The 12,663-nt window shown below is 44.1% G+C and overlaps 1 protein-coding gene across 1 annotated transcript; it reads left to right on the forward strand.

Annotated features, from left to right (window-relative positions):
- Positions 1–9,165: 9,165 nt before the first annotated feature.
- On the forward strand, positions 9,166–11,492 carry LOC306665283 (mediator of RNA polymerase II transcription subunit 28-like). The gene has a single exon (XM_079146667.1). The coding sequence runs from the start codon at positions 9,169–9,171 to the stop codon at positions 9,703–9,705; it is 537 nt and encodes a 178-aa protein (XP_079002793.1). The 5' UTR covers positions 9,166–9,168; the 3' UTR covers positions 9,706–11,492.
- The last annotated feature ends 1,171 nt before the right edge of the window (positions 11,493–12,663 follow it).

A 12,663-nucleotide genomic window follows, 5' to 3' on the forward strand; every position in this document is an offset into this window, starting at 1 on the left:
GATCAGTCTTATTATTGTTTAAGACTGTGGTGGTTTTCTTTGTTGTCCCCTGATGCTGGGGGTGAACCCAGGGCTCCTCAACATGCTACACAAGTGCTGTCCCACTGGGCCACACTTCTGGCCCAGTTTAGTTGGTTTTAGTGCCTGGATTCTTGCAGGCTGCGTGGTCCTGCTAGTGAGAAGTGGGCTAATTCTGCTTCCCATTAGTGTTGAAATCTGCCAGTTCCTCACTGGACTTAGGCAGCTTTCCCATGCCCAGTCTCCCTCACCTCCCAGCACCCCATGATCTGCAGTTGTCTTGAAGCCCCATCTTGCGGGCTTTACTTCTCCGTCCTAAGGTGACCATCTCCTAGAGAGAGCCCTGCCTGTGTGCGGTTGCCAGCAGGCTCTGGCTGCTTGTCCAGCTGTAGCTGTTCGACATAGAGAGCTAAGGCTGATTTCCCTTACCCTCCCTTTCGTATTTTGAGTGCTATGAACAGAATTTCATCTTTTTTCCAACCTCATCTGATTACTGGCTAAAACAAGGGGTGCCAGATCCGCAGGCCGCTGAGGACAGAAGTCTTCACATGAACAGGTGAGCGAAGGGGAGGCCATGGGCACCCCGTTCTGTTGCAACTCCTTCCACTTAAGAGTTCCAGGCAGAAGGCAGGTTTAAATGGCCCTTGTTTCTCTCTTGGCCTCTAAGCTACCAGCTAGAAATTTGAAACCTCCACTAAACCTCTAAAAGAGTGGATTCCCCTCCTCTGAGGTAGCTATCTACTCAGACAGGCCAGTGGCCTGCCCTGGTGGCCTCTGCTGCTCTGCCGCCTGTAGTAGAGCAGCTGGGGACCTCAGCACCCACAGTCATCCCTTTACTCTGTTGGTTTCCTTGCCCCTTTGCTTCTGGGGTCTGTCCTTGTTCCCTCCCGCCCACTCTTTTGTTAGCAGCACACCTGGCTGTCACAGTCTGCTGGCCCTTGGCAGTGTCTATTTCTGGTGCTGTCCCTATCCTTTCTGTTCAGGGTGCCACATGGCACCGGCCTCTTGTTTTTCTTGATTATTTTATCTTCTCAAGTTGGTTTTGGATGTGACTGGAGATCAGGTCCTGCTGCATTTTATCTGCCAGGTGGCAAGAGCAGAACTCAGCCTGTGCTGACTGACGCAGGGCCTGGCCCCCCTCACCAGGGGCCTGGGAAAGAGCAGGCCTCCAGACACCCCAGGCTGTCAGTCTGTTGGGGATAAACACTATCAGTGCCCAGGAAAGCTTGCGGTGAGATAAGGATGCTGAAGAGTGTGATAATGAAGGAAATGGCGTGATAATGAAGGAAATGGCGAGGGGGAGTGGGCCACATCCCTCATCTCCAACCTTCAGGTGAGAATCAAAGCAGAGTAAAAATAAAGTCAAAGTACACGTAGAACATCTGAAGAACTCCATCTGCCCAGTGCAGCCTCACCCATGTGTTCCCCCTGGTTGTAGGAATGGTGTGCCCTCCATTGTGTCCCAGCCTATTGCTGCTGAGCACTCTGTGAGGAAGAAAATGTCCAGAACTCTCCACTGAGTGCACAAAGTTTCTTTAGAATTGGTAAATAGTACATGGGACATTTGCAACTATGGGCCTGAACACTCCCGAATCCCAAGAAACCACCAGAGGTCTGAGAAGAAAGGGATCCCTTAAGTATGATGAGTGCAGTAGGGATCCTCTAGGAAGGCACACCCCACTGCTTGTGAGAAAGTCCACCCTGGGGAGAGAGGCTCATGCTCACTCTTCCCTGTAGCCCGGGAACATGCACTGGTGAAGAGTCTCAGGGTTATCAGGGTATGCAAGACACGTGGGAGTCTCATGCCAGGAAGAAACCCCACCCCAGCAGAGAAGGCCCCAGGGTATGAGCCACGTGGCACAGCCTCCAGCTCTGCCTCCCTGCTGGCAGCACCAGGGATTAGCCGCTCTTCATTCATTCAGAAAAGCAGTGGGTGGAAGAACCTCTGGAAGTGATCAGGCCTTTTCCATTCCAAGAGCACACAGGAGTGCAGGAAGTTCTTCTCTCAGAAGGCTACTTTTATTGTGATCAGTGGTCCAGGTTGAAGAAGAGTCTTGTGGGATGTAAAGAATGCATGAACAGCCAGACGCAGTGGTGCGCGCCTGTAATCCCAGTGCCTCAGGAGGCTGACTCAGGAGGATTGAGAGTTCAAAGCCAGCCTCAGTAACAGTGAGGCACTAAGCAAATCATTGAGACCCTATCTCAAAATACAAAATAGGCATTTGCAGATAAATGAATGGAATTGGAGAATATCATGCTAAGTGAAATAAGCTCAAACCAAAGACCAAATGTTTTCCCTGATAAGTGGATGATGGTATATAATGGGGGTGGGGAGGTGAGAGAAGAATGGAGGGACTTTATAAATTACATAGAGGGAAATGAGAGGGAGGAGGGGGTGCAGATATGAAAGATGGTGGAATGAGACAGACATCATTACCCTATGTACATGTATGATTACACAAATGGTATGAATCTATGTCATGCACAACCATAGAAACGAAAAGTTGTACCCCATTTGTGTACAATGAATCAAAATGCAGTCTGTAAAAATTAAAAAAAAAATAAATAATAGGACTGGGATGTGACCCAATGGTTGAGTGCCCCTGAGTTCAATCCCCAGTGCCCCCACCGAAAAAAAAATCATGAACAGCTGGGTGCAGTGGTACACAACTATAATCCCAGCAGTTTGGGAGGCTAAGGCCAAAGGATTGCAAGTTCAAGGCCAGTCTTAGCAATTTAGCAAGGCTCTGTTTCAAATAAAAAGGGCTGAGGATGTGGCTCAGTGGTTGAGCACCCCTGGGTTCAATTTGCTGGTACCAAAAATAAAAATAATATAAAATAAAATGGGCTAGGGATGTGGCTCAGTGGTTAAGTGCCCCTGGGTTCAATCCCTGGACCCCCTTCCTCCCCTACCACCTCCCCCCCCCCCCCCCACCAAATCATGAACAACAGACTGGGACTGGGGAGGTAGCTTAGTGGTAGAGCACTTGCCAAGCTGGGTTCAAGCCCTAGCACACCCACAAAGAAAGATGCAGGAAGGATTTCAGACACAGGTCACACCCCATTACACAAGGGGCATAGCCCTCATTCCCCAGCATTCAAGAAGCTGCATACGTGTGGCAAGCGTGGAGGAGTTTTTTTACTATATGACTTCGCTTGCATCCACTGCAGACTCGCACTGCAGAGAGGCCACAGGGTACTGAACGTGGCAGTCTTTAGGGCAAGCTCCCAACTCTTGCTTTATCAGCGCACTTACTGGGGGACACCCGCCCCAGGTGGTGAGTATGGGAAGCCAGGGGTCAGTGTCATGTCACAGCGCGTCAGTATTCATCCTGGTAAGGAAGCTTTGGGAGGCTAGAGGTGTGGAAACCTTCAGACATAATAGGAATCTCAGGGCCCATCAAAGAACTGGTGCAATAGGGAAACCCCAGAGCATCACCAGGATGGGAAAGTCTCTAGGAAGAATACCCTCAGTAATCATCAATGCTGTGCTCTGGGGAGAAGCCCCGGGAGGAGGGAAGACAGACTGTTAAGGACATGGAGACCTTCCTTAACATGGTAGAATTCACACAATTTCAAACCCCATGAGCGTGATGAATGGGAAAGCAGGAAAAGCTCACACCTTCCTCAGAGCTTGTGTAGAAAAGAGATGTTGCAAGCACACCAAGGAGCCAGGTGGATGGCACACACCAGTAATCCCAGCAACTCAGAGGCAGGATGGTCCCAAATTCAAGGCTAACTTGGAAAACTAGGGAGACCCTGTATCAAAAAGTGAAAAGGGGGGGCTGGGGAGATAGCTCAGTCAGTAGAGTGCTTGCCTTGTAAGCACAAGGCCCTGGGTTCGATCCCCAGAACCCAAAAAAAAAAAAAAAAAAAAAAAAAAAAAGTGAAAAGGGCCAGAAGTAGTGGCACACACCTGTAATCTTAGCAACTCAGGAGGCCAAGGCAGGAGGATCAAAAGTTCAAGGCACCTTAGCAACTTAGCAAGGCCCTAAACAATTTAATGAGACCCTATCTCAGAAATAATGAATAAAAATAAAAAGAGCTAGGGATTTAGCTCAGTGGTAGAAAGTGCTCCAGGGTTCAACCCCAGTACCAAAAAATAAGTAAATAAATAATAAATAAACACTACCAAGGTGAGGAAAGCTTCCCTTGTAACCGATTTACTCCAAGTAGTGATTGCAACTCTTTAGGCACAAGGCCAGAGAAGAAATCCATTGGGCTCTGTGGGCCATACATCTTATTGCAGCTGCTCAACTCTGCCTTTGAGTCACAAAAGCAGACAGAGACAACATAGATGGGAAGAGCATGGCGGGGTTCCAGTAATGCCTTCTTTACAAAAACAGGTGGCCAGCCAGATTTGGCCCATAGGTCCTGCTTTGTCAACCTCTATGCTAGTGGTCTGAGGGGGGAGTAAGACTAGATTGGACTTGCACATGGAAATCAGGGTCAGCATAACAGCACCTTCCAAGACCCCCGACCTCATCAGAGGGGTGTAGTAGGAGACCCATGGAAGGTCCAGAGGCCTAAGTTCTGCCTTCGAGTAACTGAAGGACTAACATTCAGTTACTCAAAGGCCATGGGCTTCTATGAGAAGAACAAGAAAATGTACTAGCTTGCACTTAGTAAGAGTATTTCAAATGGTGATTTATGTGAAAAGATTCACTGTCTCTTCCAATAGTTGCTGTTGAGCTCTGTGCCCACTTCTTGCCAGAGCTGAGTTCATGAGCGTCAGCCTGTGACTAGTGGTCAGAGCTGTGACTACATGGTTTCACCCAAGGGATTCACCAAAGTTGAGTGAGGCCTCCAACATGTATTTATTTTTAATCATCAAAATATTTAATTTTATTAACAGAATATTTATATTTGTTATGATCTTATTTAACCATAGTGAATATTCCGAGTGTAAAAAGTATTAGGCAAGGCCAGGTGTGGTGGCACACACCTATAATCCCAGTGCCTGGGACTGAGGCAGGAGGATCACAGTTCAAAGCCAGCCTCAGCAGAAGCAAGACTATGAGACCCTGTCTCTAAACAAAATACAAAAAATAGGGATGGGGATGTGGCTCAGGGATCAAGTGCCCTGGAGTCCAATCCCTGGTACCAAAACTCAATCAATCAGTCAATCAATAAGTAAATAAATAGGGTTGGGGATGTGTTTAAACACCCCTGGGTTCAATCCCTAGTACCAAAAAATAGCTTTTATTATCAAAATAAGCCTAATATTTTAAAAGTGGGAGTAAGTCAGGAATCCAGCAGGGATGATCGTGAAAGCATCCTGTGAGATAGAAAGGCAGAGTAAGAGAAGTGCCTCAAGAAGTACAGGACGGTCACCCCTCCAGGGCAGCCAGTGGGTGGGAAAAGGACCACTGGATTTGTAAGGGTGCTGTTTTGGTTTCCTGGGGATCGGTGGCTTAAAATAACAGAAATAGGGGGAGATCCAAGATGGCGGTCTAGAGGGAGGCTGCATTCCTTGTCGCTCCGCAACGCCGGATTCAAGCAGAGGATATCTGTTTCTCGGTGAGGCAGTTTTTGGGGCTTATCGATCCCCTGCTCTTTACCCCATTTGTCTGCTGTGATCACCTGTGATCACCTGCAATCTGTCAGAATATCGACGCCTTTTTTGAGAGCAGATTGCTCACTGTCAGGCGTCTATCATCCGCCATTTGCCTGCCTCTCGCCTGTCCATCGCCTGCCTTACCCCTATCCATCACCCAACGCTCGAGGTTCACCTCCTGATCATCCGACAGCTGCCAGCAGACTGACCGCAGACCGCCAGTGGAGAACCAGTGCCTGCTGCTGCCTGGAAGTTCACTGTCACAGTACCTGCAGGTTTGATTACACGTGGCTGCCGCCATTTTGAGACAACACCCAGGCCCCATAGGACCCCTGGCCGGACTGACTGAGTCCCGTCTCCAGGATCCCTCAGCCCAACCGATCACTCCCTGTCTCTGGGGCCCTCACATCAACTGACTGCTCCCTGCCGCCAGGACCCCCAGACCAACTGACTGCGCCCTATCACCGGGACCCCAGACTGACTGATTGCACCCGGCCTCCTGGATCCCACAACCACACCACACACACCCGACCTCCAGGACCCCTGCCAGACCAACTGTTTCCTGTCTCCAGGACCTCCAGCTGACCACGTCCACCCCTGAGCTGCAGCTCCCCATTTGCCAACACATTTCGAAACCAGAGCAGCCATCTTGGATAATCCTGGAAGCCGTAGCTCCGATCTTCCGGTGGGGCAAATCCCATCCTGAGATGCCTGCTGGAGGCTTGAAGCTCATTATCAGGTAACTCTCATACATCAGGCTACTGAACACTGGGAGGTTTCATTAGTATATGACTATTATACAGTAGATTTTCTTTTTTCTCCTTTTAAAAAAAAAAAATTAAGTTTTTATTTCTTTACGTTCTTGCTTTCTTTTCCTTCTGTTTACCTGTTCCCTCAGAGTCGCTTTCTCCCTTATTTACATGCTAACATCCAATTTCTTTTGATTACACTCTCACCCTTTCTATTTTCTAGAACTTCTGTATATTCTTTTATTATCCCATTAACAGCCATATTCTTCATCCAACACTTGGAGATTAAATAATATGCTATTGAATGAAACATGGATAACAAAAAACATCAGGGAGGAGATTAAAAAATTCTTAGAGGTCAATGAGAATGATGATACAACATATCAAAATCTCTGGGACACTATGAAAGTGGTACTAAGAGGAAAATTCATTGCATGGAGCGCATTCCAGAAAAGAATGAAAAGTCAACAATTAAATGACCTAACATTACAGCTCAAAGCCCTAGAAAAAGAAGAACAGAATAACAGCAAAAGTAGTAGAAGACAGGAAATAATTAAAATCAGAGCTGAAATCACTGAAATTGAAACAAAAGAAACTATTCAAAAAATTGACATAACAAAAAGTTGGTTCTTTGAGAAAGTAAACAAAATAGATAAACCCTTAGCCACACTAACAAAGAGAAGGAGAGAGAAGACTCAAATTACTAAAATACATGATGCAAAAGGAAATATCACAACAGACACCACTGAGATACAGAACATAATGAGAAGCTACTTTGAAAATCTGTATTCCAACAAAATAGAAAGTACCGAAGACATTGACAAATTTCTAGAGACATATGCTCCTCCCAAATTGAACCAGGAGGACATACACGATTTAAACAGATCAATATCAAGCAATGAAATAGAAGAAGCCATTAAAAATCTACCATCTAAGAAAAGCCCAGGAGCAGACGGATTCTCAGCCGAGTTCTACAAGACCTTCAAAGAAGAACTCATTCCAATACTTCTCAAAGTATTCCAGGAAATAGAAAAGGAGGGTACCCTACCAAACTCATTCTATGAAGCTAATATCACCCTCATACCCAAACCAGGAAAAGACACATCAAGGAAAGAAAATTTTAGACCAATATCCTTGATGAATATAGATGCAAAGATCCTTAACAAAATATTGGCAAACCATATCCAAAAACATATTAAGAAAATTGTGCACCACGATCAAGTGGGGTTCATTCCTGGAATGCAAGGATTGTTCAACATTCGTAAATCAATAAAGGTACTCCATCATATCAATAGACTTAAGGATAAGAATCATATGGTTATTTCAATTGATGCAGAAAAAGCATTTGACAATATACAACACCCCTTCATGCTGAAAACACTAGAAAAAATAGGGATAGTAGGAACATACCTGAACATTGTAAAGGCTATTTATGCTAAGCCCATGGCCAACATCATTCTTAATGGAGAAAAACTGAAACCATTCCCTTTAAAAACCGGAACAAGACAGGGATGTCTTCTTTCACCACTTCTATTCAACATTGTCCTCGAAACTCTAGCCAGAGCAATTAGGCAGACTAAAGAAATTAAAGGGATACCAATAGGAAAAGAGGAACTTAAGCTGTCACTATTTGCAGATGACATGATTATATATTTAGAGGATCCAAAAACCTCCTCCAGAAAACTTCTAGACCTCATCAATGAATTCAGCAAAATAGCAGGCTATAAAATCAACATGCATAAATCTACAGCATTTTTATACGCAAGCAATGAAACAGCTGAAAGGGAAATGAGGAAAACAACTCCATTTGCAATAGCCTCAAAAAAAAAAAAATAAAATACTTGGGTATCAATCTAACCAAAGAGGTAAAAGATCTCTACAATGAAAACTACAAAACACTGAAGAAAGAAATTAAGGAAGACCTTAGAAGATGGAAAGATCGCCCATGTTCTTGGATAGGCAGAATTAATATTGTCAAAATGGCCATATTACCAAAAGTGCTATACAGATTCAATGCAATTCCAATTAAAATCCCAATGACATACCTCACAGAAATAGAGCAAGCAATCATGAAATTCATCTGGAAGAATAAGAAACACAGAATAGCTAAAGCAATCCTTAGCAGGAAGAATGAAACAGGGGGTATCGTAATACCAGAACTTCAACTATACTACAAAGCAATAGTAACAAAAACAGCATGGTATTGGCACCAAATAGACAGGTAGATCAATGGTACAGAATAGAGGACACGGACACAAACTCAAATAAATACAATTTTCTCATACTAGACAAAGGTGCCAAAAATATGCAATGGAGAAAAGATAGCCTCTTCAACAAATGGTGCTGGGAAAACTGGAAATCCATATGCAACAGAATGAAACTAAACCCCTATCTCTCACCCTGCACAAAACTCAACTCACAATGGATCAAGGACCTTGAAACCAGAGCAGAGACCCTGCATCTTACAGAAGAAAAAGTAGGTCCAAATCTTCAACTTGTTGGCTTAGGGTCAGACTTCCTTAACAGGACTCCCATAGCACAAGAAATAAAAGCAAGAATCAATAACTGGGATAGATTCAAACTAAATAGCAAAGGAAACTATCAGCAATGCGAAGAGAGAGCCTACAGAGTGGGAGAATATCTTTGCCACTCATACTTCAGATAGAGCACTAATTTCCAGAATATATAAAGAACTCAAAAAACTCTACACCAAGAATACAAATAACCCAATCAACAAATGGGCTAAGGAACAGACACTTTACAGAAGAAGATGTACAAGCCATCAACAGATATATGAAAAAATGTTCACCATCTTTAGTAATAAGAGAAATGCAGATCCCAAACATGGCGGCTCCGCTGGGCAGTATGTTCTCCGGGCAGCCTCCGGGGCCACCGCCACCCCCGCCAGGACTCCCGGGCCAGGCTTCCCTTCTCCACGCAGCGCCTGGCGCGCCAAGAGCTTCTAGCAGCACCTTGGTGGACGAGTTGGAGTCGTCATTCGAGGCTTGCTTTGCTTCTCTCGTGAGTCAGGATTATGTCAATGGAACCGATCAGGAAGAAATTCGAACTGGTGTTGATCAGTGTATCCAGAAGTTTCTAGACATTGCAAGACAGACAGAATGCTTCTTTCTACAGAAAAGATTGCAATTGTCTGTACAGAAACCGGAGCAAGTTATCAAAGAGGACGTCTCAGAACTAAGGAATGAATTGCAGCGGAAAGATGCGCTGGTGCAGAAACATTTGACAAAGCTCAGGCATTGGCAGCAGGTGCTGGAGGACATCAATGTGCAGCACAAAAAGCCAGCTGAAGTCCCCCAGGGCTCCTTGGCCTACCTGGAGCAGGCTTCTGCCAATATCCCTGCGCCTCTGAGGCAGACCTGAGAGGGGTCTGGCCTACAAAGTAGCCTCTTGAAGACAGTTTCACCAAACCTCTCTGTGTGGATGTGACATTTTAGAAGAATTATTTGCCAGGGAATGAGTTGGTGTTAATTTTGTTTCCACCTAAAAATTTCCCTGATTTTTGTGAACTGTTAATTACTTGATTAGTTTATAAAATGCTTATGGCTTGGTGAACCAAGTGAGATTTGGTTTTGTTTGTAGCAAAGTTTAGACTTATTTTGATGACACAGATTCTTTCTTGTTTTTTTGCTTGTTTTTAAAATTTTTATATGACTTTATATACTTTTTTCCAATTGTTAGTTTGTTATTATCTGAGGGGGAAAATTACAATACTCCAGAATCAGGGGAGAAGGAGTTTGGTTTTAGTCCTTTAACATTTACTACCCATTCATGATAGTAGAGAAAAATATGTAAATTTGCTGTCTCAAGACTTTGAACTACCTCAAGAAGAGGAATCTAATGCAGTGTTTGTAATGCTTCCATAGTAGCACAGATATTTTGTAAATTTTTTTGAAAATGGGTCAGAAAAAGGGTTAAAATATGCTGTTGGTGTAGTAATATCACAGTAGATCCTTAATTTGATGCTGCCTTTTGTTTGGGTGAGTTTGTGTTGTGTGGTGTTGCCTGTTTGATGGGGAGCTGTACTAGGAGCATGATATGCTAGGTGCCTTGCAGTAGTTAACTAGCATGAGTAACAAGCAGACCCAGTCTAGCATGACAGCTGGGACACAGGTGAAGTACGAGGGGTCAAAGCTTGGTCTGATTCTTTTTCTTTTGAATTTTGTGTTGTTTGCCTGTGTTTTTGTTTTACTTTTTGGTGAAGAAAAGTCAGTTTACATGACAGAAGATTCTTGCTCATGAATTTGATTGCCAGGAACTAGGGCCTTGGGGCGGAGGTGACCTGCAGAGTGATCCTTGGCTCCTTCACCTCCATAGAGAGCTTGTGACTCCTCTGGGTAGGGTATTTGCTCTCTTGTTGGAGGAGGTTTTCTGTTCTCTGTTGTATCTTTTCTTAGATTACATCCCTTCAGCCAGTACAGACACTCCACTGTCTTCTGAGTAGTCAGTAGGTCTGTTGCTCTTTTGTCCTCTCCGACAAGGAAGATCCTTCCCCACAAGCTTTGATATCCACTCTTGTTCCTGATCTGGCCTGGATGCCACCTGGTCGAGAAGCCTCCACTCCATTCCAAGGCACAGGACTTTCGTTCCTTCCACTGCCTTGTGGGTTAGGGTTTGGTATTTGTTTCTGTGCCCCTTGCTGCATTGTATGCTCTTGGGAAATAGGCATTACTCCTATTAGGCACTGAATATACACAGCATGTATTTTACATAATACTTTGTTCTCACTTTGTGTGTGTGTGTGTGTGTGTATAAAAAACTCATTTTGTTTGTGCGTTTTGAGGATGATATTTGTTTTGTGGACCTGTGACCGACTTGTGTTGATCAGCCTGAGGCTAGCATATTCCCTTGGTTGGAATGTATAGGTCGAAACTTAAAAGTTATTTTTTACTCATAAGGGTTTAACCTGGTCATCTTATGCTAATTAGAAGCTCTGATTGGCAGCTTTAGGTTTCTTGATTAAAATCCTAAATAAACTAAGTTTGAAGCAGTCTTTCAATGATAAAGGTGTTTTTGGTGAAAAGATAGGGAACTGTTCTACTTGGTGCTTAGTGAAAATGTTTTGAATTAGTGTGTATACAAGTTATTGTCATTTCTTTATATTAATTCAGAAGTTTTCTGTCAAATAAATAACAATTTTTCAATAAAAAAAAAAAGAGAAATGCAAATCAAAACTACACTATGATTCCATCTCACCCCAATTAGAATGGCGATTATCAAGAATACAAGCAACAATAGGTGTTGGAGAGGATGTGGGGAAAAAGGTACACTCATACATTGCTGGTGGGACTGCAAATTAGAGCAGCCACTCTGGAAAGCAGTGTGGAGATTCCTTAGAAAACTTGGAATGGACCTACCATTTGACCCAGCTATCCCACTCCTTGGCCTATACCCAAAGGACTTAAAATCAGCACACTACAGAGATACAGCCACATCAATGTTCATAGCTGCTCAATTCACAATAGGCAGACTATGGAACCAACCTAGATGCCCTTCAATTGATGAATGGATAAAGAAACTGTGGTATATATATATACAATGGAATATTACTCAGCTATAAAGAATAATAAAATTATGGCATTTGCAGGCAAATGGATGAAATTGGAGAATATCATGTTAAGTGAGACAAGCCAATCTCAAAAATCCAAAAGACGAATGATCTCACTGATAAGCGGATGATGACACTTAATGGGGGGTGGGAAGGGGACAAGAATGGAGGAAGGAGGGACTGTATAGAGGGAAAAGTGAGGTGGGAGGGGTGGGGGGAAGGAAAAAATAACGGAATGAATCAAACATCATTACTCTATGTAAATATATGAATATGCAAATGGTATGCTGTTACTCCATCTACAAACTGAAACAACATGTATCCCATTTGTTTACAATAAAAATAAATTAAAAAATAAATAAATAACAGAAATACATTTTCTTACAGCTCTGGAGGCTACAAGTTCAAAACCAGGGTGCAGCTCTCTAAGGGCTTGAGGAGAGAACCCTTTGCTTCTTCAACTTCTGCAGCTCCAGGCGTCCCTGGTCTGTGGCTGTGGAAGCCCGTGCTCTGCTTCCATCTTCACATGGCCCTCTGTGTTTTTCCTCTGCGTATCCGACACTGTTGGTTGTGGGGCCCACGCAGGTAATCCAGAATGATCTTATCTTGGGATTCTTAATTACGTCTACAAATACCCTTTTTCCAAGTCAGTTCATGTCATAGGTTCCAGAGGTTAGGTTGGGGACACATCTTTGCAAAGCACACTCCAGCCTCCTTCAACGGAGGAAGCATGGAAGGGGTTCTGGAAAGGGGACAGAGAATGTGCAGACAGC

This window comes from Sciurus vulgaris, assembly GCF_902686455.1.
Source record: "Sciurus vulgaris genome assembly, chromosome: 7".
NCBI lineage: Eukaryota > Metazoa > Chordata > Mammalia > Rodentia > Sciuridae > Sciurus > Sciurus vulgaris.

Coding starts and splice junctions, on each gene's coding strand:
- LOC306665283 (XM_079146667.1), top strand. CDS start 9,169: ATGGCGGCTCCGCTGGGCAGTATGTTCTCCGGGCAGCCTCCGGGGCCA.